The sequence below is a fragment of the Cygnus atratus genome, chromosome 3 (genome assembly GCF_013377495.2).
Source record: "Cygnus atratus isolate AKBS03 ecotype Queensland, Australia chromosome 3, CAtr_DNAZoo_HiC_assembly, whole genome shotgun sequence".
NCBI lineage: Eukaryota > Metazoa > Chordata > Aves > Anseriformes > Anatidae > Cygnus > Cygnus atratus.
In genome coordinates, this window is record NC_066364.1 from 103,284,423 (window position 1) to 103,311,232 (window position 26,810).

At 43.7% G+C, this 26,810-nt stretch overlaps 1 protein-coding gene across 1 annotated transcript in view; it reads left to right on the forward strand.

The window, feature by feature from the left end:
* Positions 1-4,580, forward strand: part of GALNT14 (polypeptide N-acetylgalactosaminyltransferase 14) — a 70,258-nt gene extending 65,678 nt beyond the window's left edge. Inside the window, exons 14-15 of the mRNA XM_050709830.1 lie at positions 3,726-3,845; positions 4,417-4,580. Coding sequence (XP_050565787.1) covers positions 3,726-3,845; positions 4,417-4,575 — 279 coding nt within the window. The 3' untranslated portion in view covers positions 4,576-4,580. The remainder of the gene's footprint in view (positions 1-3,725; positions 3,846-4,416) is intronic.
* The last annotated feature ends 22,230 nt before the right edge of the window (positions 4,581-26,810 follow it).

Sequence of the window (26,810 nt, forward strand, 5' to 3'; positions counted from 1 at the left end):
AAATATTTTACAAACAGCTGGGAGAAGTCTTGCAATCACTATCCCTTGTTCTCATGGGGGACTTCAACTTACCAGCTGTCTGCTGGAAATACAACACAACAGAGAAGAACCAGTCTAGGAGGTTTCCAGAGTGTGTGGAAGATAACTTCCTGACAGTGAGCCAACTAGGGATGGTGCTCCTCTGGACCTTTTACTCGTAAATAAGTAAGGACTTGTGGGTGATGTGAAGGTTGGAGGTCGTCTTGGACACAGTGATCATAAATTAATAGAGTTTTTGACTCTTGGAAAAGTAAGGATGGGGGTTAGCAGAACTGCCAACCTGGACATCCAGAGGGCAGACTTTGGCCTGTTAAGGAGACTGGTTAATGAACAAGAGCCGGCAGTGTGCTCAGGTGGCCAAAAAGGCCAGCGACACCCTGGCTTATATCAGGAATATTGTAGCCAGCAGGACCAGGGAGGTGATCATCCCCCTGTACTGTGCTCTGGTGAGGCCGCACCTCAAGTACTGTGTTCAGCTTTGGCCTCTCAGTACAAGAAGGATATCAAGGCCCTGGAGTGTGCCCAGAGAAGGGCTACGAAGCTGTTAAAGGGCCTGGAACACAAATCCTGTGAGGAGCGGCTGAGCGAGCTGGGGTTGTTTAGTCTGGAGAAGAGGAGGCTCAGGGGAGACCTTACTGTACTTTACAGTTACCTTAAGGTAATTGAGGTGGGGATTGGGCTCTTATCCCAAGCACCAAGTGATAAGGCAAGAGACAATGACCTCAAGTTGTGCCAGGGGAGGTTTAGGTTGGATATTAGGAGAAATTTGTTTACTGAAGGAGTTGTGTGGCAGTGGAATAGGCTGCCTAGGGAAGTGGTTGAGTCACCATCCCTGGAGGTCTTTAAGAAACATGTAGATGCAGAACTTAGTAGCATGGTTTAGTGGTGGACTTGTCAGCACTAGGGTAAAGGTTGGACTAGATGATCTTAGAGGTCTTTTCCAACCTGACGGACTCTATGATTCTATGATCACTAGGCTGTATAGGATAGAGTATGCAGCAATCCCAAATGCTGCTTAGTTTCATATTTGATGTAAGAAGAGCAATAATGTTGACTTTCAATATACCGAAGTCACATCTTGCTGTGGGTTGTTGCAGCATAAAATCCTTGGAGAAGCCTCTACGCCACAGGACCACGGAGGCCAACATGGCCCCTGCCCCTCTGTGGTAGTCATAGAGAAGAGGCCTGAATATGGCCCAGCAGCAGAGCCCAAAGGTGCCTAACCAGTGGCCATCTTTGGTGGCTAGTATGGCAAAACAGGCCCTGAAGAGATGACAGAAAGCTAGCAAAGAAGTGTCTCTCTGGGGAGTGTGGCAGTGTTGATAAGGGAAAATTGTTCACAGCATAATTCCCAGTGACAGAGGGTTAGCAAATGCAAAAACATAGTCATTTTTGTATCTTTTCCATTTTGGGGCCACTGGGATTCAAAAAAGAAACTTGCAGAGCTGTTGCTGTGGAGGGGAAGGTTTAGGGCATGGCAGGGCTTGTAGCTGGGCTGAGCTGACAGAGCAGTGGGCTGGCTGGCAGCAGTGTCACTTCTGCACCTGGACTACCACAGGAACCCTCTGCACTTTTCTTTCCCTCTCCTGAGATGTACCTGAGCCCAGATTGCACCCCAGGGCCTTTTGATGAGTGGAGCGTTTGGGTATCCTTAGATGACCCATGCAGTCACACGCTAACAGTCTTGGGCACTCTTTCCCTATGATGTTAAGTAAGTAATAATGAGGGCTGAAGTTGTTCCTGACTTCTTCAGAAACATTTTTTCTCTGGCTGCTACACTGGCTTTAGGGTACAGCTGACCTCTTGTTTGGCAGTGGAGCATGTACTGTTCTGTCACATAACACTGGGCTTGTATCAAGCAGCTCCTTGCTAGGCTGAGAGGCTACTATGCCAGGCTGAAGGTCACATTTTAAAATAGTTTCCTCATTTCTGAATGATGCTGAGTAGCAGTGACAGGTGCCTGCCTGAATGATGCTAAATCCTTGAAAAATAGTCGCAAGCCTTGGGTGCGGGTTAGTACTAGCTGAAGCTTCAGAGGAAGGGGATTGAGAGCATTGCTGCTTGTGGTGTGCAACTGGTAGTTCTGCTTTCCCAGCCCACCCTCTTCCTCCTCACTCCACCACCATTTCAGCAAAAGCTGTTTTGTCTTTGAAAAGGCAAGAAACGTTGATCTCAGTTTCACCTCATGTGTCCGTTTTTCTTTTGTGTCAGTGGTCAGCTCATAACACTGCTGGCATCTACAGGTCAGCCTGCAGCCCTGGAGCCATGTTAGCTCTTTAAAGGTCTCTCTTAGGAGGAACCTGGGGCTGCCCAGTTCACCAGAACCCCTGGGGTGCAAGGCTCTGCCATTGTTACTGCTATGCTGGCCACTGGAGTATTTGATGTGTCAGGGTTTAGAAGATACAGTAGTTTCTTCTGGGGAAAAAAGCAGAAATTTTCATGCCAACTAATACAAATAAGAGAAAAAGTAGGGTAAGATAAAAATTTGTATGGCCATTTGCCTTTATTTTAACTCAAAGCTTTTCATGGATTCTGTGGTGTTCAAGTGCCTTTTTTTCAGACTCTCGATTTTATGTATCGTTTTCTCAGGCTTTCATCTGGGGCTGAAAAGGGACAAGATAAAACTAAAACTAGATAAAACATGTTCAGCAGGACTGGCTTACATAAAAAGCCGTTCTGCTGAAATAGAAGAGCCTTCTGAAAATCTTTCAGTTTAGATAAAACAGTAGCAGGACAGCCTGGGGCAAGGAGGCAGGATCTAATGTTGGCTGTTGAACTGATGCATATATTTAGCTTTGTAGGCCTCACTTCTTATGATGAATTGCTTAGGAGACGTGGTTACCACCACCCCGTCTATCCCATGGACCTTTGTTGAATGAGAGGATGGTCCTGCCTTGAGACAGTGTGAATAATGGGATGGCATGAACAGAGCCTGGCCTGGAAAAAAGCACAGAGAACCTCTGGGAGGAACCATCCTCTGTGAGGTGCTTCAGTGAAGCAAGCAGGTTATAGAGGTCAAGAAATCCCTCATTGTGAGACCTCTTTCAATTCTTTTTCAATGGTCTTGGGTATCTGGAGAGGTCCCAGTTGACTGGAAGGTGGCAAATGTTATTCCAATTTTGAAGAAGGGCAAGAAAGAAGACCCTGGTAATTACAGGCCTGTTAGTCTCTCTTCAGTGCCTGGTAAAATTATGGAGAAGATTATTATGGGAGTTGCTGAAAACACCTGAAGGTCAATGCAGTCATTGGTTGCAGCCAACATATGTTCACTGCCTAATGAACTTAATTTCCTTTTATGACAAGGTCACCCATCTAGCTGACCAAGGGAAGCCAATTGATGCAATCTTTTTGGATTTCAGCAAAGCTTTCAATACTATTTCTCACAGTATCCTTATGTCCAGCTAGATGAATACATAATAGAATGGGTGACCAATTGGCTGATGGGTAGGGCTTGAAGTTTTATAGTAAATGGGGTTACATCATGCTGGTGGCCAGTCTCCAGTATGGTTCCCCAGGCTTTAAGCATCCCTAGTGATCTGTCCTGGTACCTCTTGAAGTCAATGAGGTTTGTGCTTGGTTTCATAGGGGGCAGGATCCAAGCCAAAGTGTTTGCTTTCCAGGTATAGGAATACCAAGAATCATCCCTGATTTCTCACCACCTTTCTTTCTTTTATTCCTCTTTGCAGGAATGGACATACACATACAACCACCAAGTCCGTCAGCAGCATCTGTGCTTGTCTGTGTACACCCTTTTCCCTGGTTCCCAGGTGCTCCTGTCACCTTGCAAAGAAGGTGACAACAAGCAGGTGAGCCCTTTCTTTGACACGTTTTCTTTGAAGTTCCCTTTCTTTCAGCATAATATAGAATCATCGAATCGCTGGTGTGTTTGACATCATTTGGGAAGCACAGTCTGTCTGGAAGCACAGACTCTGGCCTGTTCAGTCCTTTGCCTTAAATGAATGTGTTGGTAAGGATGTCTATTAGTGCAAGTGGTGATCTGGATACTTATCTGCAGAAGTCAAAGTGAAACTGGCAATTTAGTCCACATGGCTGCCAGTCAGCTCCATGTGCTAACATTTCTCTGCATTTAATCATTGAGCTGACATTTGAACCAGCGACCTGGGGAAAAAGCTGTTAGTAATATACTCACTTTCTGATGCCAAACAGAGGCTGAGTTTAAATGAGTGTGTTTCAGATGGGAGAAATGCTCAGCATATGTTCTGCTTGGTGTAGGCTGGGGGAGCCCTGTACTTCCCAGCATCAGGCCACAAAGTTGTGGTGATGGCTGTCTCTTGATGCTGAACCAGTGTAGTAAAAGCGTAAAGAGGAGGAGGCTTGTTCACTCATGTTTCTCCTCTTCTGTATGTCTCTCTGCAGCGATGGGGTAAAGTTGGGTCACACATTGAGCACATAGCTTCACGCTTCTGTTTGGACACTGAGATGACTGGGGACACGAATGAGAATACCAAAGAACTTGTCATCAATCCTTGCGAGAGCACAGCCATGAGTCAGCGCTGGGACATGGTGATGTCTTGACCTGCTTGAGGACTTAACCCAGCTGGGCCGGGCACTGAGACTTGCTACACACAGCTGAGATGCACCTGATAGCACTCACATGCAAAACCATTGGGGTCCTTGTGTATTATGGGACAGGAGAAGAATCACTCAAATAAAAAGGAGGACACAGTGCTGCAGGTTGAACAATGGATGTTGATTGCAAAGCATGTAGCTGCTATTGATCTGTTGGCAGTCATATGTTCAAAAAGAAGGGATGGCAAGAAACCAAAATGAAATATTTCAGAGGGACACTCAGGGCTCCTGTGATGGGCCCTGCAGAAGTTCTGTGTGTACAATATTTATTAATCTCACTGGAAGCACAGATAGAAGAACATAGGACACCAAAAGGAGACTTGGACTCAAAAAAGCAAGCATGTCAATAGCTTTGGGGAATGAGGCAGGTGCATGAGGAGGGATGCGCTAAGGGATGCGAAGAAACAGCACCTGGGATCAAGTGGAAAATGCTGAGTTATCTTGCTCTTTTTATTGCTGTGGTTGAGTTTGTCTTTTGCAGACAGCATGGGTAGAGCTGTGTTGCACATTCAAATTTGTATCCAATCCATGGACGTGTATGTACACAGACAGGGTAGTCATTTATGGTTATGGCCAGGATCTAGCTGTCGGGTAACAGAGTTGACCACCTCTGTGCTGTGTATGGGGGTGCTGAATCTCTGAAGTCCAAGCAAACAGAGGATTCAGTGTGTGAGATTCAAGGATACAAACCACGGTGAAGCTGGGAGGAGCAGCAGTAACATGATTATTTCTCATTTCTGAAGGACATGGTTGAGCCTCAGTCACTGAAAACTCCCTTACAATCTCATTATGTTTCTCCCACTGCTTCAAACAACCTGGAATAAGTAAAATTTTAACGCTTCTTCCATAAAAAAATAATATTTTCAGCAATTAAAGATAATTGTGTCATCTTTGTGTTTCTCGATTTCCAGACTATGGAAGAGGGGACTCCCATGAAGTGCTGCTACCGAAGGAACAGGAGACTGCTCTGAGAAAGGAGAAGGGATAGGTAAAGGAATTGCCTGGTTTTGTCTTCCAGGTATCTTTTAGCCCAAGATGTGAAGTACTGAAGAAAGGGTTTAGGAATCCCCCAGTTGCACCTGAGAGTAGACACCTCTGTATCACAAAATACCTCTCTCCCAGTGTGTCTTTCAATGTAGGTAGACTTGGCAGAAATTATTTCCTTGGGTTTTGGAGATAAATTATTAATTAGAGGTCATGTCAGGTGCTATGGCTATGTGACTGCCAAAGGAGAAAAGGACAGAAGACCTCAGAAGAGGTCTTAAGATTAGGAGAAACCTGCCCTTCAGAGCAGATCCCACCATGGCAGCAGGTAACAGGTGGTGGAACACCAAGAACTGCACATACAGCTTTTGTGCAGTAACAGCTCTTGAAGAGAACTTTTACTGGACTCCCGACTTGAAAAAAACAAAACAGTTTGTGCCTCTAAAAGCCTTAGGGTTTAATGAAAATCCTATCCTTTGGTCCCTGTGCTATAAACTTCAGGTAAAATATCATAAGACTTTGAAGCCTTTGAGCCTTCAAGTGCTTTCAGAATGCCTTCTTGAGTAAATTGCTGACTTTCAGAATTTTACTGTTTCAGTTGCTTCTCCCTTTGCACTAGGAGAGAGCTGTATGTTTAAATCTCCCTGGTTTTAAAGGCAGAACCAGCATAACTATTTACAAAATGTTGCAGGGTACACTTTCTATGTGCTGTGGTGATTACTGCGATGGAGTAAGTTATTATTTCATGGTGCTAGATTGCATTGTGTCCATGTCACCACTTTGCAAAGGAAAAGGGAAGCACTTAAAATGAAATGGATCCATTCCACAAGGCAGGGAAGTGACCCTGGGCTCCTATTTAATTGAACCACAAATATCACATCTATTTTTCACACTGATGATGACAGCCATGCTCTAACAACTCCCTGGCTAGTGTTAGCAACGGAAATCACCTCTCAAGAGCTTGCAGCTTAACATGTTCACGCCTGTGCCATGCCTGCAGCCTAGATTTGCCAAGCAGCTGGTGCTTGGATCCTGAACATTTAGAGACAAAATGCTGCTGCCTTGCACCTGACCCAGCCATTAGCTGAAAACCTTGGCTTCAGTTTTGAAGTCCAGCACCCCATGGGTACACTCTGAGCCAGCCATTTCAGAGAATCATAGAATCATTAAGGTTGGAAAAGATCTCCAAGATCATCTAGTCTAACCATCCCCCAACCATCAATGTCATCCACCAAACCATGTTCCTAAGCACCACGTCCAACCTTTCTTTAAACACCCCCAGGGACGGTGACTCCACTGCTTCCCTGGGCAACCTGTTCCAATGCCTAACCATTTTTTCTGAGAAGAATTGTCTCCTAATTTCCAACCTAAACCTCCCCTGGTGCAACCTGAGGCCATTCCCTCTAGTCCTATCACTAGTTATCTGTGAGAAGAGGCCGACTCCCAGCTCCCCACACCTTCCTTTCAGGTAGCTGTAGAGAGCAATGAGATCTCCCCTGAGCCTCTTCTTCTCCAGACCAAACAACCCCAGTTCTCTCAGCTGCTCCTCACAGGACTTGTGCTCCAGGCCCTTCACCAGCTTCGTAGCCCTTCTTTGGACACGCTCCAGGGCCTCGATGTCCTTCTTGTAGCGAGGGGCCCAAAGCTGAACACAGCACTCGAGCACATCGAGGCTCACAAGAGCAGAGTACAGGGGGACGATCACCTCCCTGGCCCTGCTGACCACGCTATTCCTGATACAAGCCAGGATGCCATTGGCTTTCTTGGCCACCTGGGCACGCTGCTGACTCACGTTCAGGCGAGCATCAGTCAGCACCCCCAGATCCTTTTCCTCTGCACAGCTTTCCAGCCACTCTGCCCCAAGCCTGTAGCACTGCATGGGGTTGTTGTGGCCAAAGTGCACAACCCGGCACTTGGCCGAGTTGAACCTCATCACATTGGCCTCTGCCCATCAACCCATCCTGTCCAGGTCCCTCTGCAGGGCCTTCCTACCCTCCGGCAGATCAGCACTTCCCCCCCAGCTTGGTGTCTTCTGCAAACTTGCTGAGGGTGCACTCAATTCCCTCGTCCAAATCATCAATAAAGATATTAAAGAGGATGGGCCCCAACTCCAACCCCTGGGGAACACCTCTGGTGACCGGTCACCACCTGGATTTCACTCCATTCACTACCACTCTCTGGGCCCGGCCGTCCAGCCAGTGTCTTACTCACAGGCATGGCAGGGAGCTGCTCCACCAGTCTAACGCCTGCTCACTCTCCGAGATAGTCCCTAATCTCTCCACCTCCTCCTTAAGCTCTGCAACCAGGCTGATCAGATCGTCCACCTGCTTGCACCTCAGGCAGGCAGTATCTCTGTCACCCACCACTGGCAGCAACAGGCTCAGGGACTCCCTGCAGTTGGAGACCTGAACCTCGAAGCAGGAAACGCTTTGCACGCTGTGATCCCCTGCTCCACTGCAAAATGCATCTGCCCTGAAGGCCCAAAAGCTACCAAGTATCTAACAAACCTAGGGAACTGCAGGTGATTGTGTCTTAAGCATCTGTTGGCCCTAACCCTTAGACTACAGCATGTTTCATGGTCCAGGAAGTGAGATTAGCCCTATGAATCAGCAGTGTTTTTGGGGGAAGCCTGAGGTATCACCCTGACTCCTGGGAAGCTTAATATAAGGGGACAATGAACTGGTAGTTTCCTGAGCTAGCCCCAATATGGCATTTAGCAAATCTGCTTAGCATTCATAAAAAAAAGATCCTGCATTGTGTCAGGGGAAAGGCTAACTGCTACTGAAATCCAACACACGCTTTTAGTTTTATTTAACTTATTAAAATACATTGGAGACAGATGAACATTTTTGCTTTGTATTTGTTACCTCCCTAGATGTTTATTATGACGCTGTGAAGTGATATACTTGACCTTTCAAAAGCATATCTAGATGGGCTCCTATGTCTATACCTCTTAAGCCCTAATGTCGTTAGGTAGTAATGCTTTTTGATAATATTTTTGCATTGATTTGAACGAATAGAAAATAAATTAGGAAATATGGTTCTAATCCTGGACATTGAGTTTTGTGACAGGCTTTATCATCTTTTATTATGATAAGTCACTTGTGCCTTGGGGAAATCCCCTGCGAAAATTAGACTCAGCAGGAAACTCAGGTCTAGAACATATACTGCCTTTTAATGAGCCAAGCAAGGCTATGCCAACACAACAAAAATCACCTTAGCCTTCCCCTCCCTTTCCAAAGGAGATCCATGTTCCAATGGGAAAAAATCTACATGATTTTAGTTGGGCTGGGGGAAGTCTTACAGTTCCTACCTGGCTCATTTCCAATTATTTTGTGCTCATCCTCACTGTGCCAGCACAGTACTATAAGATAACAACACAAAGCATCAGTGGTTGGAACCTCAGCTTATAACATGCAGATGTAGTAATTTAGTAGTAAACAGAAGGAAATTGAAGTCGAACTTTTTTAATCATTCAGTGTGGCAACAAGAAGATGGGGCTGATTGATGAAGACTTGGAGGACTATAGTTGAAGACAGGCAGCAGTCATGGAACCATAGAATGGCTTGGGTTGGAAGGGACCTCAAGGATCATCTAGTTCCAGCTCCCCTGCCATGGGCAGGATTGCCACCCACTAGGTCAAGTTGCCCAAGGCCTCATCCAGGCTGGTCTTGAACACCTCCAGGGATGGGGCATCCACAACCTCTCTGGGCAACCTGTGCCAGTGCCTCACCACCCTCTGAGTGAAGAATTTCCTTCTGACCTCTAATCTGAATCTCCCCTCTTTTAGTTTAAAACTATTCCCCCTTGTCCTGTCAATATCTGATTGAGCAAAGAGTCGCTCTCCATCTCTTTTATAAGTCCCCTTCAAGTACTGAAAAGGTGCAATGAGGTCACCCCAGAGCCTTCTCCTATGTAGGTCGAACATCCCCACCTCTCTCAGCCTTTCTTTGTAGGAGAGGTGCTCCAGCCCTCCTCTGCACCTGCTCTAACAGGCCCACATCCTTCTTGGTTGCCAGCAGGGTTCAACACACCACACTGCCCTAAGGAAAGCAGAGTCCGTAGTGCAGCAGGCTTGCCTTCTTCATGTCTGGGACTCTGATCACAGCTGTGCAATAGGACCTATGCTGCTCAAGCTTCAGATCTTAAAAGTTTTAATGAAAAGCTGTGGGCTGGAATTGTTTGCAGAAGTGGTAAATGATGCAAAATCAAACATCACAAGATACTAATAATGAACACACGTGGCAGATGAAACTGTAGCTCATTAATTTTCTGGGTAACTTAATTTATTTGAGTGATCATTCCAGCCCCAGTTTTAGGTGGCTGTTTACACATATGGTATGGGTGTCCACCCTACATTGAAACTTAAGGCATGAAATCCAGTGGAATTATTCCAGGTTTACAGGTGTTTTCTGCATGTCCACTGTTCTGTTTCTCACTGGATGGAAGTGCCTAAAAACCCTGTAAGAATAAAAACGTTACAAGCTACTTCGCCTCTAATTGAGTCTAATTAAGTTTTAAGTTGAGCTGCATCTTAGCTTGGAGCTGATGAAAAAAATGTGTAAAATTGCAGGTAACAACATTGCTTTTGCAGTGTAGGCGATGCTTTGTTTTCTCTGATATTACTTGGGCACTAAGGAAATCCAAGTTGTGTGTGATGTATAAAAAAACACATGACTGAGCTTCAAGGTTGGACTGTCCACTGCAACAACTGTCTCATTTTTTTTGTGATTTATGAGAAAGAAGTGTAGAGACAAGACATTGCTACCGTACTGTGAAATTCACTTGTAAAACCAACTAACCAACCTATGAAGGAGGGAAAAAAATGGAAAGCAAAAGGAGTATTGAAAGCTTATATGTAACCTGATACATGAAATAAAAGATGAATATTGCAAAATCAGGGCTGTTCCAAGGCCACAGGTTATGGAGTCAGGTAGAAATGTGTTTAAGCTCATTTTTAAGAGAAGGGTGGAAAAAAGAGATCTTCACTGTGAACACATGTAATGATTGTTAGCATATTATTTTTTTTCTGCAGTTCCTGTGACCCAAGCTTTCCTACCTTGTGCTGTAAGCTGATTACAGACAGCAGTGTCCTGGCTAGCCTGTTTCTACTGCTCAAGCTGAGAAAAGCGGGAAGAAGCAAACTCCCACCTAAAGGTCAAGTTGATACAAGCCTTCTTAATTTTAGAATTTCTTAGTTTTACCCTGTGTGAGGGAAAGGGTTGCTTTCCCTGCAGAGTAGCAGCTGTCTTTGCTGCAGCAGGGACTCTTCTGTGAGGACACTCAGAGCACACAAGGCACATTAATGCTCTGCCAGGGTCCTCTGCAAACTGGAAGCATAACCTGGCCATGGGCTGGGCTGGCTGTGCTTTGTACAAGTGAGCTGCAAATCCAGCCCCAGTAACTCACAGCTGCACCATGATTTGTAACAGAGCACCAGAACAAAGTCCCCTCAGCCCTTGGTTTTCTCACTGAAAAGAGCATGTGGCTCAGCACTGCTACTGCTCGTATCATGTATTAAATATGCACTACATGCTCCAAACTAGCTCTGACCATGGAGACATACAACAACCCATTGTGGTGGTTTTACCTTGCTGGGCAGTTGAACTCCACCACAGCCACTCTCTCACTCCCCCTCCTCAGAAGAGGAGGGGAAGAAGAAAAGGAAAGAAACAACTCACGGGTTGAGATAAGGATACTTTAATTAAAGGAAAAATAATTATTAAGGTAAAATTATTATTAATTAAATAATTTAACTAAAGGGAAAGGGGAAAAGGGAAAAACAAACAAACAAACAACAAGCAAAAGCCATGTGGAAGTGCAGAGAAAGCACTGCATGGGCTGCTGCAGGGAAAGTTAACTCCAGCCAGCCAGCCCCAGTACACCTATGTATCTGTTTGTCTCTGAAGGAGAGATATACAATGCCATGCCTCCTTTTCCTAGCTAGGAGAAGTTGTGTGAGCCTGTTTTACTGTTGGACAGTGCTGCTAATCCTCATCTTGAGGCTGTTTTCACCTCTGTAGTAATCCTTGGAGAGTGGAGCTGGGGAAGGTTGTGCACAAGCTGAGCTGAAAGGGAGTTTTCTGGAGGTTTAGCACTGGTGGGAAGCACTGGCAGCTGGTCTGACAGACACAAGAGGTGACAAAGGGCAAGTGGGGTGAGTTCACAAGATGCTCAGTGAGTTGTGGAGATGTGAGGCTTCTGCTGCAGCAGGCCAGGTGAGACTGGGGAGTAATGAAGGACATTACAAATCAGCTGAGCATGAAACCACGTACTCCCAGGAGTGAGTAGGGCCTGGGTAGATGTTGGGTCAGCACTCTGCACTTTGAGATCTTTTTATGTTTAAGGCTAACCGATCCAGTGACTTAAAATAGCTGCCCCAGAACGATGTAGGGGTTAAAATAAATTTGCTTATTGCATTGCAACATATTTTTGCTTCTGTTAGTGAAACTGTTGTTAGAGGGGCAGTGGATTATTCAGTACCTTGGAGGTCAAACCTTGATCTGGATATAGCACATATGTTGACTTGTGTATCACTTGTCACGTCTGCAGCTTTGCATTGCCAAACACATAGTATGTTTGCAATGGATGTTTAGCTTGAAAGATCACAGCCACTGCAACTTGAAATTGAGATATTTTTTTTCTCCACAGAGGTGCTTGAAGCAAAAAAACAATTTGGTTTGTATAATGTATGTTAGATATAAGAAGATATCCTTTAGAGTACATAGGATCACCTTTGAAGCCATTTTCACCCTGCCATGAATAATAAGTTGCACAATAACAGGAATTTCTTACAGCCAATCTAATCTCTACCCAACCGTGAGTTGGCTCTGAAACAAGATAAGCCTATCTGCTTTGATTCAGGACAGATGTCTCATATTTCCCTGTGACATTACAGAGACTCATGATGCCTGGCAGCGTAACTCAGAGCATACTACCAAAGCAAGTGAGATAGATCTGACTACGTTGAGGGGTTTACCTAGTGAGTAAGATGCCAGGCAGCTCCTGCTGCATTCAGGAGGAATCAGCAAATTGGTCTGTGAGAATCCACCTGGGCTGCCAGTTGGTAAATGGTGTCTCTGGAGGGTCACATGTGCACCTTGCTTTTCTCTCTGGATAGACACAGTATCTTGTATATCTTCTCCCCTCCTCTTGCCATCAGTTAATAATTTTGTCCTTAGAGCCTATTCTTCCAGTATGGATACTTCCATCCTTGCATTCTTCCAGTATACAATGGTATTCCATCCACCTTGACTGGTGGCTGTCTGTTTAGGTATTCTGGTAGCCAGCCTACAGAGAGAACAGCAAAACAGAATATATGCTTTAAAGGCAAAAGCAACAAGGAAGAAAAAAACAGTATCAGCGCCCCTGTTGCCCAACCCTCTTAGTCTTTTGTAATGGGCTTTCCTGGTGTCTGTTAACATCTAATGTTTAGGTATTTAAGAGGTATGGGGGCCTTGGTGCCAGAGATACAGGTGCATTTGCAGTGCAACTCCTGTCTGGTACCACCCCCTTTCTTCTCTCAGCACAAGGCTGCTAGCCTCAGCTGAGGCAAGGCTGCATATGTTTAGTGGGTCCCACATTGCCTTTTGTCCGTGGCAGGAGTGTCAAGGCTAGGCCGAAAAGGTTGGTTCATGAACACGGATAAGTTATCCCCAAACAGGAGCAGACGGACTCCTAGCAGTAGATGCCATCTCAGGTTCTCCCTGAGACAACTGGAAAAAAAGACCCTGGCTGACCCAGCCTGGGGCAGGCACTGGTCATTCTGCAAGGGGCAGGGTGATGGTCGCTGCCATGCTTTTTACCTTCAGTGGCAGAGAGCAAACCTTCTACTGGTTTGCCTGCATGCAGCTGTGAAAATGGATGGTCCCATATCCGTGTTTCATGAGAATTAAGGGTTCTTCCCAAAAGATGCCTGAAAGTGTAAACATCCAGAAGGGAAAGGAAAAGATCTGTGGTGCCTCAACTGGATTTCTTAAGAAGTAACTGGACTGGGGGAAGAAAAGGAACATGAACTTAACCTGACTTCAGCTTTTTGTCACAAATAACAATAGCAGCAGCTGTGAGGGGGTGGATGGATGAGTGTAAAGGAACTACTAGCTATCCAGTCTGTGACTTAAATGGCCAGCCCGGAGTTATTTTAATGTTTCCGTTTCTAAATCTTGTGTCCTGTGTGTCCAAATGCGGCCCTGCTCTATCCATGGCTGTGCTGGGGCCTGGGGAGATGTCCAGGGCACCTGTAAGACCCTTAGGGTCTTCCCAGGCTTATTGTAAAATCTTATGGAGGATTGCTGGAGGCATGCTGTGCATACCTTGTGTGTGTGTGTGTTATAGCTTCTGGGTATAACACACATTCCTGAGGAAACTAATGACAATGTCAGCAGAGCCAGTGGGAGCTCATTTCCCCTCAGTGAGACCCTCATGGAAGGAGAGGCTGGGTCTGCTCAGGCTGCTGGGAGTCATTCCTCAGAGGCTGCTCTTTCTAGGGCACTTGGCTGTCTGGTGCATCCCGCAGCCTATTTGTTGGTGTATTATCAACTAATTTAAAATGACTCAAGCCCTTATCAAGCACATGAGAGCAAAGTATTAGCGGGTGTGATGACAAGGAAGAATTTATGAGCAGCTTCATGAAGCCAAATCCTCAGGAGCTATTGAGACCATAATTAGATTTGAAGATAATATGATCTTCCCTCCGTTCCCACTCCACCCTGCCACCCCCCTTCTTGCTTTCTAGTAGCAAAACAAGGAAAAAAAATACAGCACTCAGCTCATTCTCGTAAAGTCAGCGTGGCTGCAGGCACTTTGCTCAGCAACACAAAGGGATTACAACTTGATACTGAGTGGCCTGGGAGAAGCATATGCACGGAAGTCTTTTGCTGTAGACCATGTGGATCCCTTATGTGTGTGCCTTGAAGAGGCCTCACAAGCGTTAAGAGCAATCAATAATGAAATCAATTAATAATAAGATCTGCAATGTGAGGAGAAAACTAGTCAGTATTTTGTTAAGAGGTAGGAAGTGAGCAAACCAGCAGGGGACATGCCGATTGTGTCTGATTCATGTTGTCTCTATAACTCCAACTGAAGTTTTAACAGCACAAGAAGATGAATCACCCACTCTAACAACAAACAAACAGATCAGCATGGGGTTTATTAGAATCAGGCTGTCATTTAACAATGTCAGGAGTGTATTTATCATTAAGCAGTAGATTCCACAATCTAAATGGAAAACCATTACCCCTCCTTGGACACCAAGCAAAGTACGACCATAAAGACACTTGATCGATATATTGCATGCTTGCATGAACACATAGGGTTTGCTATTAGGATAAACTTGTTTACTGAAAGGGTTGTGCAGCATTGGAATAGGCTCCCCAGGGAAGTGTTTGAGTCACCATCTCTGGAAGTCTTCAAGAAATGTGTAGATTTAGAACTTTGTAGCATGGTTTAGTGGTAGACTTGTCAGTACTAGGTTAAAAGTTGGACTAGATGATCTTAGAGGTCTTTTTCAACCTGAATAATTCTATGATTCTAGGTACAGAACAGAGAAATTGGTTAAAAGAGATTGCCTATGGGCCATGGTACAAAAACATACAACAAAACTCTGCACTAGAAACTCAAACTGCCTTCTAATATGCACTTTGTATTTTTAGCCTAGAGATTGCTCAGAGTCTTTCCCTTTTCCTTGAGACTGCTTTCCTTGTCTATAGGAAGACCAATCAGTAAAACATATGGTAATACACAGCAAACAACTTGGTTTCATTTATCGCTACATTATGGTACCCAGTAGGGAAGCATAAACAATACAGATCCAGAAGGCTAGTACTTAATATAGCAGTGTTTCAAGGTGGATTTGTGGGAAAGGCTTGGGGGTTGGCTATGTCTTCAGCCCAGTGTTCCAGGTCCAAAGTATTTCTGTTGGCCCAGTGAACATACAACCCTCTCAACTTGTAGCACAGCCAAAGAACTCTACGCATTTGTTTTGCAGTTCTGCTACTGCTGCACATTCAAAAGGGCAATGATAGCAATAATCTTTTGGTCTAAATATGGGGAAGAGTTGCTGGGCACAGCAGTCTGATTGATGTGACTGTCTGCGTTCATGGGCTGTCACAATTGGCTTTAATCATCATGAAAAAATCTTTTTGCAATTTATAAGGCTTTCTCAGCATATTTTTAGCATGTTCTCCTAATTGCCCTGATGAAAGAAAGCCTGAAATATGACAAGGCAGATTTTCAAAATTTAGAAGCCAACCTACAGAATGAGCTGAGAGCTGAGGCAGCCATGGAATAAACATGACAGACTATGTTCACCTCTTCCCCCTACCCTCCTACCCTCCCCCCCACCTTTTATTTTTTTACCCAGCTATCTAGGAAGACCTGATTTCTGAAGTTTCAGAAATATACAGATTTCTTAACTATTCATAATGTCACTTACAATTCATTTCCTTCATCTCTGAAGTTGGGGATTTGTTAATACATTAGACAATACACTAGACTGGCGGTGTGAGATGCGGGTTATGCAGAATTAACACAGGTCTTAAAACTTGCTCTTCACCAAAGGTTGTTTTGTAAAATGAACCAATTGACTTTTCTGGTCCTGTTTCTTGTCATGTATTTGGAAGGGGAAAGCACCAAACATCCATTTGAATGTACTGGAAACTGGAGCCGGTCCATGCAACAGGACTGTGGGGCATAAGGTCTGTAATTGGTCTGGGGCACAGATCTGAAGTGTCTTGCTATAGCAAGACTATTTTGGTTCTCCTCACTTGTATTGCTCAATTTGTGCAATTAAATTTAATATCCTTTTCTCTTTCCTTGCTTTCCCATCAGACTGTTCCATTACTTCACATGGTCTGTTACTGTTCCCTAAATTCTCCATGGCCGCTATTCACAATCAAGTCGTAAGAGCAGATTTGGTATCATCTCAACTGGAATGGTAAATACTTTTTGCACTCTGATAGCTTGGATTTTAGCCATGCATAATTTTTACATTAATTATGTCATTACTGTTTAATTGCTGCAATTAGCAGCATCACTTTCTCTGAGCCATCACTGTTATCTTATGGCATCATAGTAGACTCTCACTTCTGCAACCAGGCTCTCAACTGGAGGGGCAATTTATGTTGCTTCTCTTGTATGAGATGTCTACATAGAAAATAAAATATATGATCCCTAAATGACAGGTCTTCCCATTGTCTACTCTAACATAACTATAAGCAGGAAGATAATCTTCAGAGGATATCGAAGAACAGTGTTCAATTAATTAGCAGATAGAGAGAACCTGAGCTGTTACTTCTTCCCTGTGAGGGCACATAAACCCTGCAAGGCAAGTGTAAAACGGCACCTCTCTGAAATGTTTGTTGTTTATATCCTCTTTGTGCAACTCAGGATAGCTACAAAAAAGAACAGGGAAGCTAGAATTGGGTCTCCAAACCTGCAATTTAAGGAGCTTCATAAACTGAATTCAGATGTCACCATGTGTACTCAGGAGTAGTCAGTAAATCCCACCTGGAACTGATATCCAGGTCATTAAGGCCAGGAAATGAAGACCAGGCTGGGAGTGTGTATCAGGAGGCAGACCAATGCTTACCTAATTAAGAGTGGGCTTCAAAAAGCCTGCTAACATAATAGCCTGGCTGGTCATATAATACAGAAAATGGATCAGTTCACAGCCATTTGGATGATGTTTCTAGAAGACTAGAGTGCTTCCTGCTGTTTGGTGAAGATGTTAGATGGTGGACTAGAGATGGGGGTGTTACCTGATAAGCTGCTAGCAGCACTTTTTGAGTGTTTTACAAAGCTACCCTCATCAACCACCCTGCTGCATCTGCAGTGGGAAGGCTGTCTGTGCAAATCCAGTAACAGGTGCTGGTCTCAGCTTCGTAAGACCTTTGGAGAACCCTATCGTGATGAACTGAATGGAAGCATCTCATACGCAGGTACAAGTTTCTTTGCTTTCATCTTGCAGCAAGCCTGAGCAAAGCTCAAACTGTTATGGCTGTAGGCTGTATCTTTGCTGCTTCTGACTTTCTGAGCTACAGTTTTCAGTGTTACCTCTTGTCAGTCTTCTGCACTAAATTAAAATCCATTTTGGGTAATGTCAGAAGGATGCCAGTACAACAGGTTATTGACTCATGATGCTAGATAAATATCAAAGTCTACTCTTTCATTCTGCTGAACAAAGGGCTTGTTACTCTGAAGTTATTGCTCTTCCAGGAATCTGGCTACCCCTCAGAGATTACACGAATTAAAACTACAATCTGACACCCAGAGACAAGCTTAGATCTTTAAGAGAGAGTCATCCTTTGTATTGTGGTGGTTGGGCTCAGGAGGCTTCTGACTGCCTGAATCCAGTCTCTCCTACTCAGCATTAAGCTATCTGTTAACAGCACCATTAGACATCATTACTGCATGACATCCATCAAGCAACAGACCATGGTATTTATTTAGCAGCAGGAGATCATTATCCAGTAACAGTATTCTTTGTGCCTTTGGACATTCTGCCTTAAATAAGGGTTAGCCATCCTGGCAAATGCCAAAGACTTGCTTTACCCTGTGTATGAACACAGATTTTGAGTAAAACAGGCAGAAATGCAACTTCCCAAACAGCTTTTAATTCAGTGATTTTGTTTTTCTGTTGTGTATGTGTAATCAGAATTACGTGTGTGTTTCTGGAGACTTTTTTTTGCCATGGCAATTGCTCTGCTGGGAGTTTTTATTATTGTTATATTCATTTGAGTTTGCTTACATAGACAAAAATCACTCAAGCAAAATCACTGCTGATCACTCTGCAAGCAGGAATGATGTTGAAGTGACAGTTATATGGGCTCAGTTGCATGGCTATAAACCATCTCCATTGGTTGGAAAAACTACCTTGGGATGGCCTTAATATTTTCATGCTTGCTTTTAAGTGCTTAGGAAGGCAGCAATTACAGAACACGGCTTAGGGTCACTTTAAGTCACCTGATGATGAACATTTATGCCACATATAACCAGCTTTTTAAAAGGCACTGTTCTGTGCCAGTGGTTACCCGCTGTATAGATAATTGTAAAACAAACTCCATATTCTAGCTGACACCCTTTCTAATTTCATCTCACCTTCATTAGGCTATTACAATGATAAATGTTAGAAATTGTACTGAACTCTAGTGAAAACACTGTGTGAGGTGCACTGACTGCGGTGTGAGTTACTTGCCCAGCAACCCAGCAGAACTTAGTAAAGCCATGAACAAAACAACAGGAACAACAAAAGCCAGCAAAATAGAGCTTGATGGATTAGAGTGCATCTATCAGTGAAGTCTGTACCTGGCATCAAACTGCTCTGCTGACTGGGGCTGATCCACCAGCAGTGAGTGGCAGGTTCTTTTTGTTTTAGTTAGATTGGTGCAGGAGAAAAAGGGAGTTGGTATGATAGATGCTTGGGAGTCAGAGCTGCCAGGTGTGCTTTGACAAGGAGCAAGGTGTTCAGAGCTGGCTCTGGTGGGTGTGCTGTGGTCCACACGTGCTCACATGTTTTGCACATGCAGTATCCCTTGGTGCAGTTTTCCAGGTACCTGTGTATATGGACACCTTTGTTCTGTGCATATGTAGGACTAAAGCGTACACAGTCACCTCTGCTCTAGCTCATGTGTGTCCTCTGTTGCATTAGGTAGGACATGGGTAGGTAAACAAAAAAAACCACCTTCTGTCATTAGAAAGCAATATGATGCTGCTGTTAGGAGCTCCCTTCTGGATGGAGAGGGGAAGCCATGAGGAGAGTCCCCAGGTGCAGATGTGCCCGTGGTGGGGCTGTCCTGGGGAAAGAGCTGGTGTGTTGTGGGATGCAGCATTTTGGCTGATAAAAGACCTCCCTGTTGACTGATATGGGAGAGCAGCAGGCAGGGAGTGTGGGAGCCAGGGAAGGGAGGGGACCATGTGTGGCACCTGTTGAGAAGCATCCTCTGCGTGCAAATCTGCCTGATACTGATCTTGTACTAAATTTAATTTAAAAACCCTCACAATGCTTTATTATTGCTATATGTGCAGTTCATCTGAGAGATCAGCCAGCTAGTGCAGGAGCAGATGTTTCTTCCCCTGATGGATTCAGTAAACACAGAAGATGGAGTGATTGAGATTTCGTGTGTGTATGTTAAATAAATATGATAGCTTCTACAAACTCTTTCCTGGTTTCTGTTGGGTAACTGCTATTAGTGCTAAGAGCGTGTCCTGACCTGGGCTCAGGCTTACACAGCTGATCAGGGCTGTGTCTTGGGCGACAAACAACCAGGGTTTCCTTAAAAGTACAAATCATTCATTTCCTAGAGAAGGACAGACAAAGTAATCTCTTCTTTTTGTTTCTTATCTTCTTGCAGACAGATTGCAGGTTTCTTAACTGTATTTGCTGTCTGAAATTATTTGCTGAATACAACCACTAGTCATTTCTGACTTATGATTTTTGCAGCCCATGGGCAGCTCCAAGGAAGGTATTTGAGATTCAAAATCCTAGCTGTGCTGATGTGTTGATTAGCTGGTCTGAATGCATTAAGTTACTTGATGTGATTCTATTTTCTGAGTAAAATGAGTATGACCTTTAAAAGCTTTGTACTACTAAAAATAGTAAATCATTAAAATCCTTAGTATTTGGCCTATACATTAAGAATATAATCCAGTGTTAGGAAGAAACAGCTGTGGGCTACGTATTGTCAAATGATAACAATGGACTTGCCTCCAGCTTCTTTTGACATGGGAAGCTTTTTAATTTGTGCATTGCCTTTCTATATATGAATATCTTGCAGAAGCTCCCGATGTGAAGTCATTGGCATCTGTCACATTTGTCCACTTTTCCCAGAAAAAGCAATCAGGTGGAGTGGGATGGTTTGTTTTGTTATTGATGCTGTCTCCCGTAAGTACTATTCTTACTGAAGTTTTCTGCATCTGGTCGGCAGACCAACAGCCTGGACACGGCACTCGATGGGACACAATCTGTCCATGTGGGAAATTCCTGTTGTTTTTCATCAAAGTGGTAGAAATCCATAATCCATAGATGCTGAATCTATTTTCTGTGCATAAAGGTTTGCTCAGAATGCTATTTCTGAATATATTCTTGCCAGTAAAATTGTTTAGAAACAGATTCGTAGAAAAGTAACAAGAAAGTAGCATGAACCTGGAAAAGGCTTTGAAAAAGAGGAAAGATAATTCCTCAAAAAACCAATGGGGACTACAAACCACTTCAACTGCATGCCAGCCTAGTGGTCTGACTTTCAAACTAGGATATCCCCAGCCTTTGCTGAACTATCCTACTACAAGGAAGATGCTGAGTTGCTTGATGGTGTGCAGAGAAGGGACTAGGAAACAAGGCTTATAAGGAGCAGCTGAAGGAATTGGGGTTGCTTAATCTGCAGAAGAGGAGGTTGAAGGGAGACCTCATTGCTCTCAACAACTACCTGAAAGGAGGTTGTGGTGAGGAGGTTTTTGGTCTCTTTTCTCAGTTGGCAAGTGATAGGACATGAAGACATGGCCTCAAATTATGTCAGGAAGGTTCAGATTAGATATTAGAAAGAATTTCCTCATGGAGAGGATGGTGAAACATTGGAATGGTTTCTCAGGGAAGTGGTGGAGTCCTGATGCCTGGAGGTATTGAAGAGGTGCACAGACATGTTACTAATGAACATGGTTTGGTGATGAGATCTGGTAGGTCAGGTGAATGATTGGACTCGATGGTTGGAATTTTCCAGCCTAAATGATTCTGTGATTCTATGACTTTGCACAGCTACAAGTGTGAGGGCAGGGATTAGTGAGGTGTCAGGGGGCCAGAGAGGAGTGGTAAAAGTGTTAAAGCAGTGTCAGGCTGGCAGGAAGACACCTTATGTTGGTCTTATTGATATAATTGGAGAAGAAAGCAAATGGGGAAACTTTCAGGTGTTTGTGCCTTTCTTGAGCTCTGAAACTGAAATTGTCCTACCCGAAAAGGTCCTTTTTCCTTGTTAGTGAAGAAACATTATTTACATTTTAGATAATCACTTGCAGATGCCTGTACTCTGTCAGCCTGGATCAAGATGCCTTTTTTGAGGGGAGAAAAAAAGGTTTGTGGTATGGGCACAACTGTGCTGTGCTACTCTTCATTAGCACCAAGCTCATGCCATTGGTGTCTCCTCTTGTTTTTAATAACTGGGATAAAGCTTTGGTGTCTATGGCTTGCTCGTGGTGTGGCTGCCTTGCCCCCAGAAATGTGCTCTGAGATTTGTTAGAATTGCTGCAATTGTTCCATCACATCGGTGGCCTTTGGGTTAGATCCTGAGGAGAGGGGTCAGTTCTGCATGGTTTTATTTGGAAATCCAGGCATTGCACTGCTCTCTGATTAGAGAAACAAAACTTTCTGATGTTTGGGGCAGGACTCTTGAGATATTGACTGGAATTCATTTTCCAGCTAAATGGTTTCCAGTTTTGCTTTAGATTCTCTCTGTGAATGTTTCCTCTGGTAAAATTCTCTTTCTGTAGTTTTGAGGGGCACAAACACAAGGGCTGTGTGACAGCTCAAACTGTGACACAAGCACACAGCTCAAACTGTGACAATTTGTGGGGAACGGCCCTGGCCATCCCAGTCACCGACTTCATCATTGTCTGCTTTGAGCAGTGACAAGTTGTTGCTCTCTGCTTGTCACTTATTGCTCACTGATGAATGAGATTACACAGTCTTAACTCACCTCTGAACCACCACCTGTGGCAAAAAGGGCAAAGGGTGCATACTTGAGGAAAAAAATAAAAAAGTGAATATATATCTGCATTATAGTTCTGGGATGTGTTTTGCAGGTCTGATAACACAGCAAGTACACAAAGTCATAGAAATCTGCATAAAGCATTCTTTTGTGATAATCACTTGGCTTTTCTACTCATAACTACACTCATTAATGAAATGCCCAGAGATTTATTAACTGATTTATTAATTGAACTGGCAGTTCAAAGATTTACTGTTCTGCAGTTTCCTTGTGTCTTGTATATACTTGATTGTTAAAACACAGTAAGTGTTCTTAATTATTCATCACTCTGACATGGAGTAATTGTTTGTTATTGCTGTTTGGATTACCTAGATTTGGATTATTACTGTTTTAGAGTACCTAGAAGCTCTTGTCAGGAATCAAAGTGTTATTGTATGGGGCACTGGATACATAATAAATAGCAACCTGCAGCCCCAAATAAACTGCAAGACGGGCTGCCTATACTATATCAGTTTTAGTTTGTATCTCCCAGCAATGCAGTCTCTTCTTTCTCTGTGAAAGTCTGGTTATTCAGCATGAAACCCACCTTTGTGACTTCCTTGTATGATACTGCAATGCTTTCTGTAGCCCATTGATAACAGGAACATTCGTAGTGCTATGGCAGGAGTATACACAGGGAGCAGAGAAGAAGGTAATTCTTTGTCCCAGGAATCCAGTCCATCACACCCCACAATATTTTATCTTCAGTACCATTCTCTGTCACTCACTAGGACATATATTGGGTCAAACATGTCGTAGTTTGATTCTCCAGCTAATGGCTGGGAACAGGTTGCCCAGAGAAGCTGTGGATGCCCCATCCCTGGAGATGTTTAAGGCCAGGTTGGATGGGGCTTTAAGCAACCTGATCTAGTGGGAGGTGTCCCTGCCCATGGCGGGGGGTTGGAACTACATGATGTTAAAGGTTCATTCCAACCCAAACCATTCTAGGATTCTATGAACTGAGGCACTATCACGTTGTTTTCCAGGCTATTTAGGCTATTTTCAGACTCTTTTGGGTGCTTCCCAGCATAGCAGTATACCAGTTCTGCTCACCTCGATCGAGAACAACCACTTCCAAGTGTGCCGCTACGCTTGCTGAGCATTGTCCCCCCCGCCCCCGCCCCCCCCTCCCCAAAGTGGGAAACCTTCAGTCATTGCCTTGTATTTTCCACATATTACCAGATAAAATCATTTTCACAGAAGTGATCCTCTGTTTAAAAAAACAAAAAACACAACAAAACAAAAAACACTTGAGACTTTGCCAATCTTTTTACATTCTTGTTCTGTATTTTGACTCTGTTTCTGTGGCTTATGGCTATATGACTGTTACCCACAGCCTCCTGTGCTTGGCCACAAAAGTTTTATAGGCTTTAGTCCTCCCCATCGTCCTCCATGAAGAAGCAGGTGTTTAGACCTATAGTGCAGTTAGACTGGAAAAGTTAAATGTAGTCTCTGATGCATTTCCTTGATCCATGCTCTAATATAGATAACAATGGAAAAGTATTAGTTGAAATGTCAATTAGTAGTGTCAGAAATGTTCACTAGGGACCATATGATATTCTCTCTACTGATATCCTGCTCTCCTACATGTGCTGAGCACTATTAAACGGCTTATCTATCTGATTAAGGTATTTAATTAATACCTCAGATACAATGCCAATCCTGATTGTTCTGTGGTGATGGAGCAGAGCCAAGAGAGCAGCTGTGCAGCTCTGAGAAGAGGCTTTCAACGTGAAAAAAAGAGCTCAGGGCTGGAGCTGCTCTGAAGCTGCTCATACACGTAGTGTGAGCCTTCCTCCCAGCAGGGAAGGTTAAAGTAATGAGCTGGCTTGGGAACTGAAACATGCACCCAGTGCACCATAGGTGTGTGGCAACAGGTTGAAAAATAAGTGCAAACACAAACATTTCCTTTTTGAGGCCCTCAGCAACAAAACACAACACACAAAACAAAAAACACAAAAAACAACTATCTGTTTTGCTGGAAGAGCCAACTTGTCTGGAGCTTTTCTTCAAGGCTTTTTTCTCCTTCTTATGAATTTCAAATAAGGAGTCAAATTCTCCTACGTTTTGATCTGATGCAACACCACTGAGCAGGAAGTTGTTGCACAGTATAGCCTCGAGAATACGCAGAGCTGCCTCCTTTACAGTTGGTATCTTGTTTTTTACTTACTGTTGGTCAGATGAGTAAACAGAGATACCTGGCTGCAGCGTTATCAGGATGAGAAACCATGACTGTGCTCTGGCTGTAATGTTTGTTTTTTTTAAGACTGCCCAACCCTGTGATGCTGGCAAGTGCCGATTGTTGTCTTTTTTTTTTTTTTTTTTAAAGAAAGGCCATGAAATGTCTCTCTTCATGGCCAAAATCATTCTTAGAGGCCAAGAATGCTTTTTCAGACATTACCAGCAGGTTTGTGTCTTGGCATGTTTTCCATATTCTTTCAAGACAGTTCATTTTTAAGCTGTTAGGTATGTTGCAGGTATGTGTTTGGGGGAGGGGTTACGGCTTCAGACAAGGTTAGTTGTGTTGGATCAAGAGAAAATGAACCCATGGTCATCAAAACCAGCTGATTGCCATTTTTCAATAACTCTTACATTTCCAAGAGTTTGCTAATGAGTGTTGGTCTGAGAAATTGATTCAGTTTCTTCTTTTCTCTCCTTTAACTGGAGCAATATATTTGAGCAATGTCTAACACCATCAGCATGCAACATGCTTGCTGCTGCACAAGGGCTTCTTCAAGATAAGGCAAGCATGCTGTATGTCTGACTTCGAGTCACCACATGGTCTTAATTCCACTGTGACAGTATCGGGGCTTGCCCCAGTTAGCTTCAGATCCCTCTGAAGGGGAATGAGGGACACAACAGGGAGAAGGGCAAAAGTGCACTTACCTTACTGAGCAGTTCCTAGCGAAGTGTGGTAAAGCACAACAGCAGTGCTATGACCAGGTGAAAGGGTATCCATATCGCTTGCAAGGACAATGTCATGACAGCTCTGTTTAAGACACGTTTAGGTATCACTGATGATGATAGGAAGGGCCAAGAGTTTTATGGGGAGTTTCAGTGCTAGCTGCTGTGGGGCCAAATCAGCCTTTCAGTTCTGTGGAGGTTCAGTACATTCAGAAGGCTTTCTTGTTCTGTTCCTCATTCAAATGAAAAACAATGTCTGAAATTTCTCATGAAAGCACATTCTGAAAAACTGTCAGGCTGAATGTAGTGAGCTATTGCAATAACATTTAGAAACTTTCTTACGCTTCAATATGTTAAATCTTTTGGATAATACAGAGTGGTTCCTGAAGTAATGATTTTTTTTTTCCATAAGCAAAAGATGAGACCATTCCAAAACCAAAATGGAGCCTGGTAGCATTATGGAAAATGTATTGTCTCTTCCTCATGGTGAAAATTCATTGCCAGTGGCTTTCATGTTTGAGAGACTGACATTTTCTGAAGGAAAAACATTCCACTGGGAAATTTCTAACCAATTCTAGAGCTAATATGAGCATTGAAAGCAGTCTGCTTGTTCTTTATTTTCATTTATATTCTTTAAGGATCCCTACTGTACTTCCGAAGTCAATGGATTTTTGTCCTAAAAATATGGCTCCACAGAGAAGTATTATCCACACCAAATCCCCCCTCCCTCAAGTGGCAGTGGTATCTAGCTGTGCAGATTTGTTATGTACTGTTAAGCAGCTACCACATTTCACTTTCAACAGCAGTTGTACTTCATTTAGGAGCAAAATGATGCATATCTGAATATGGGGAAAATACTGAACTCATGGTTAATTTGTGTTAAGGGGCAGCTTGTGTGTGAGGGCTGGGTAAAAACAGATACAGAAGTAGGTCTTTGCTATCTGCCTGATAAGTTTTACGGTTATAAAAGTTTGTGTTTTCAAACGGCATATCCTGCCAGAAATGGGAGTGCATAAACACAGAGCAAACTAGATTGATGCAGGAAAAAATATATATACATAGGTAACAAAAGCAAATAAATTATAACACTTGGCCAATATAGAAAACTACAGCTGTGCAAATGAAACTAATTGATAGTGTTCTTCCATTAGTCCCATAATACAAAAGCAATGGGACACCCAATCAAAGTGACTGCAACAAATGTGAAGGTGATTGAAAGAAGATCCCTCTTTTTTTCCTCTAACATAAAACGTAGCTGTGTTCGCTACCTTGGAAAAATTTCCAGCCTGTTTTTTATTTACCACTGTGTAAATTAGCAGTGTCTCTGCTAAAAATGAATGTGATCTTCACAAGGGTAAAAATAGTGGAAATAAAGCATACATCTGAAACGTTGCAAAAGGCAGCAGTCAGTACTTCAGCACATAAGCCCAGTAGGTGGTGTGAGGAGAGTTGCTTCTCTTCATGCCAAAGCTTCCAGGATTACTTGAGCAAAGTTATGCTGTTCTTTTCCGCCTTGGAAAGATGATAACTCAGACTGCTTCAGGGTGGCTGCTGGCTGTGCAG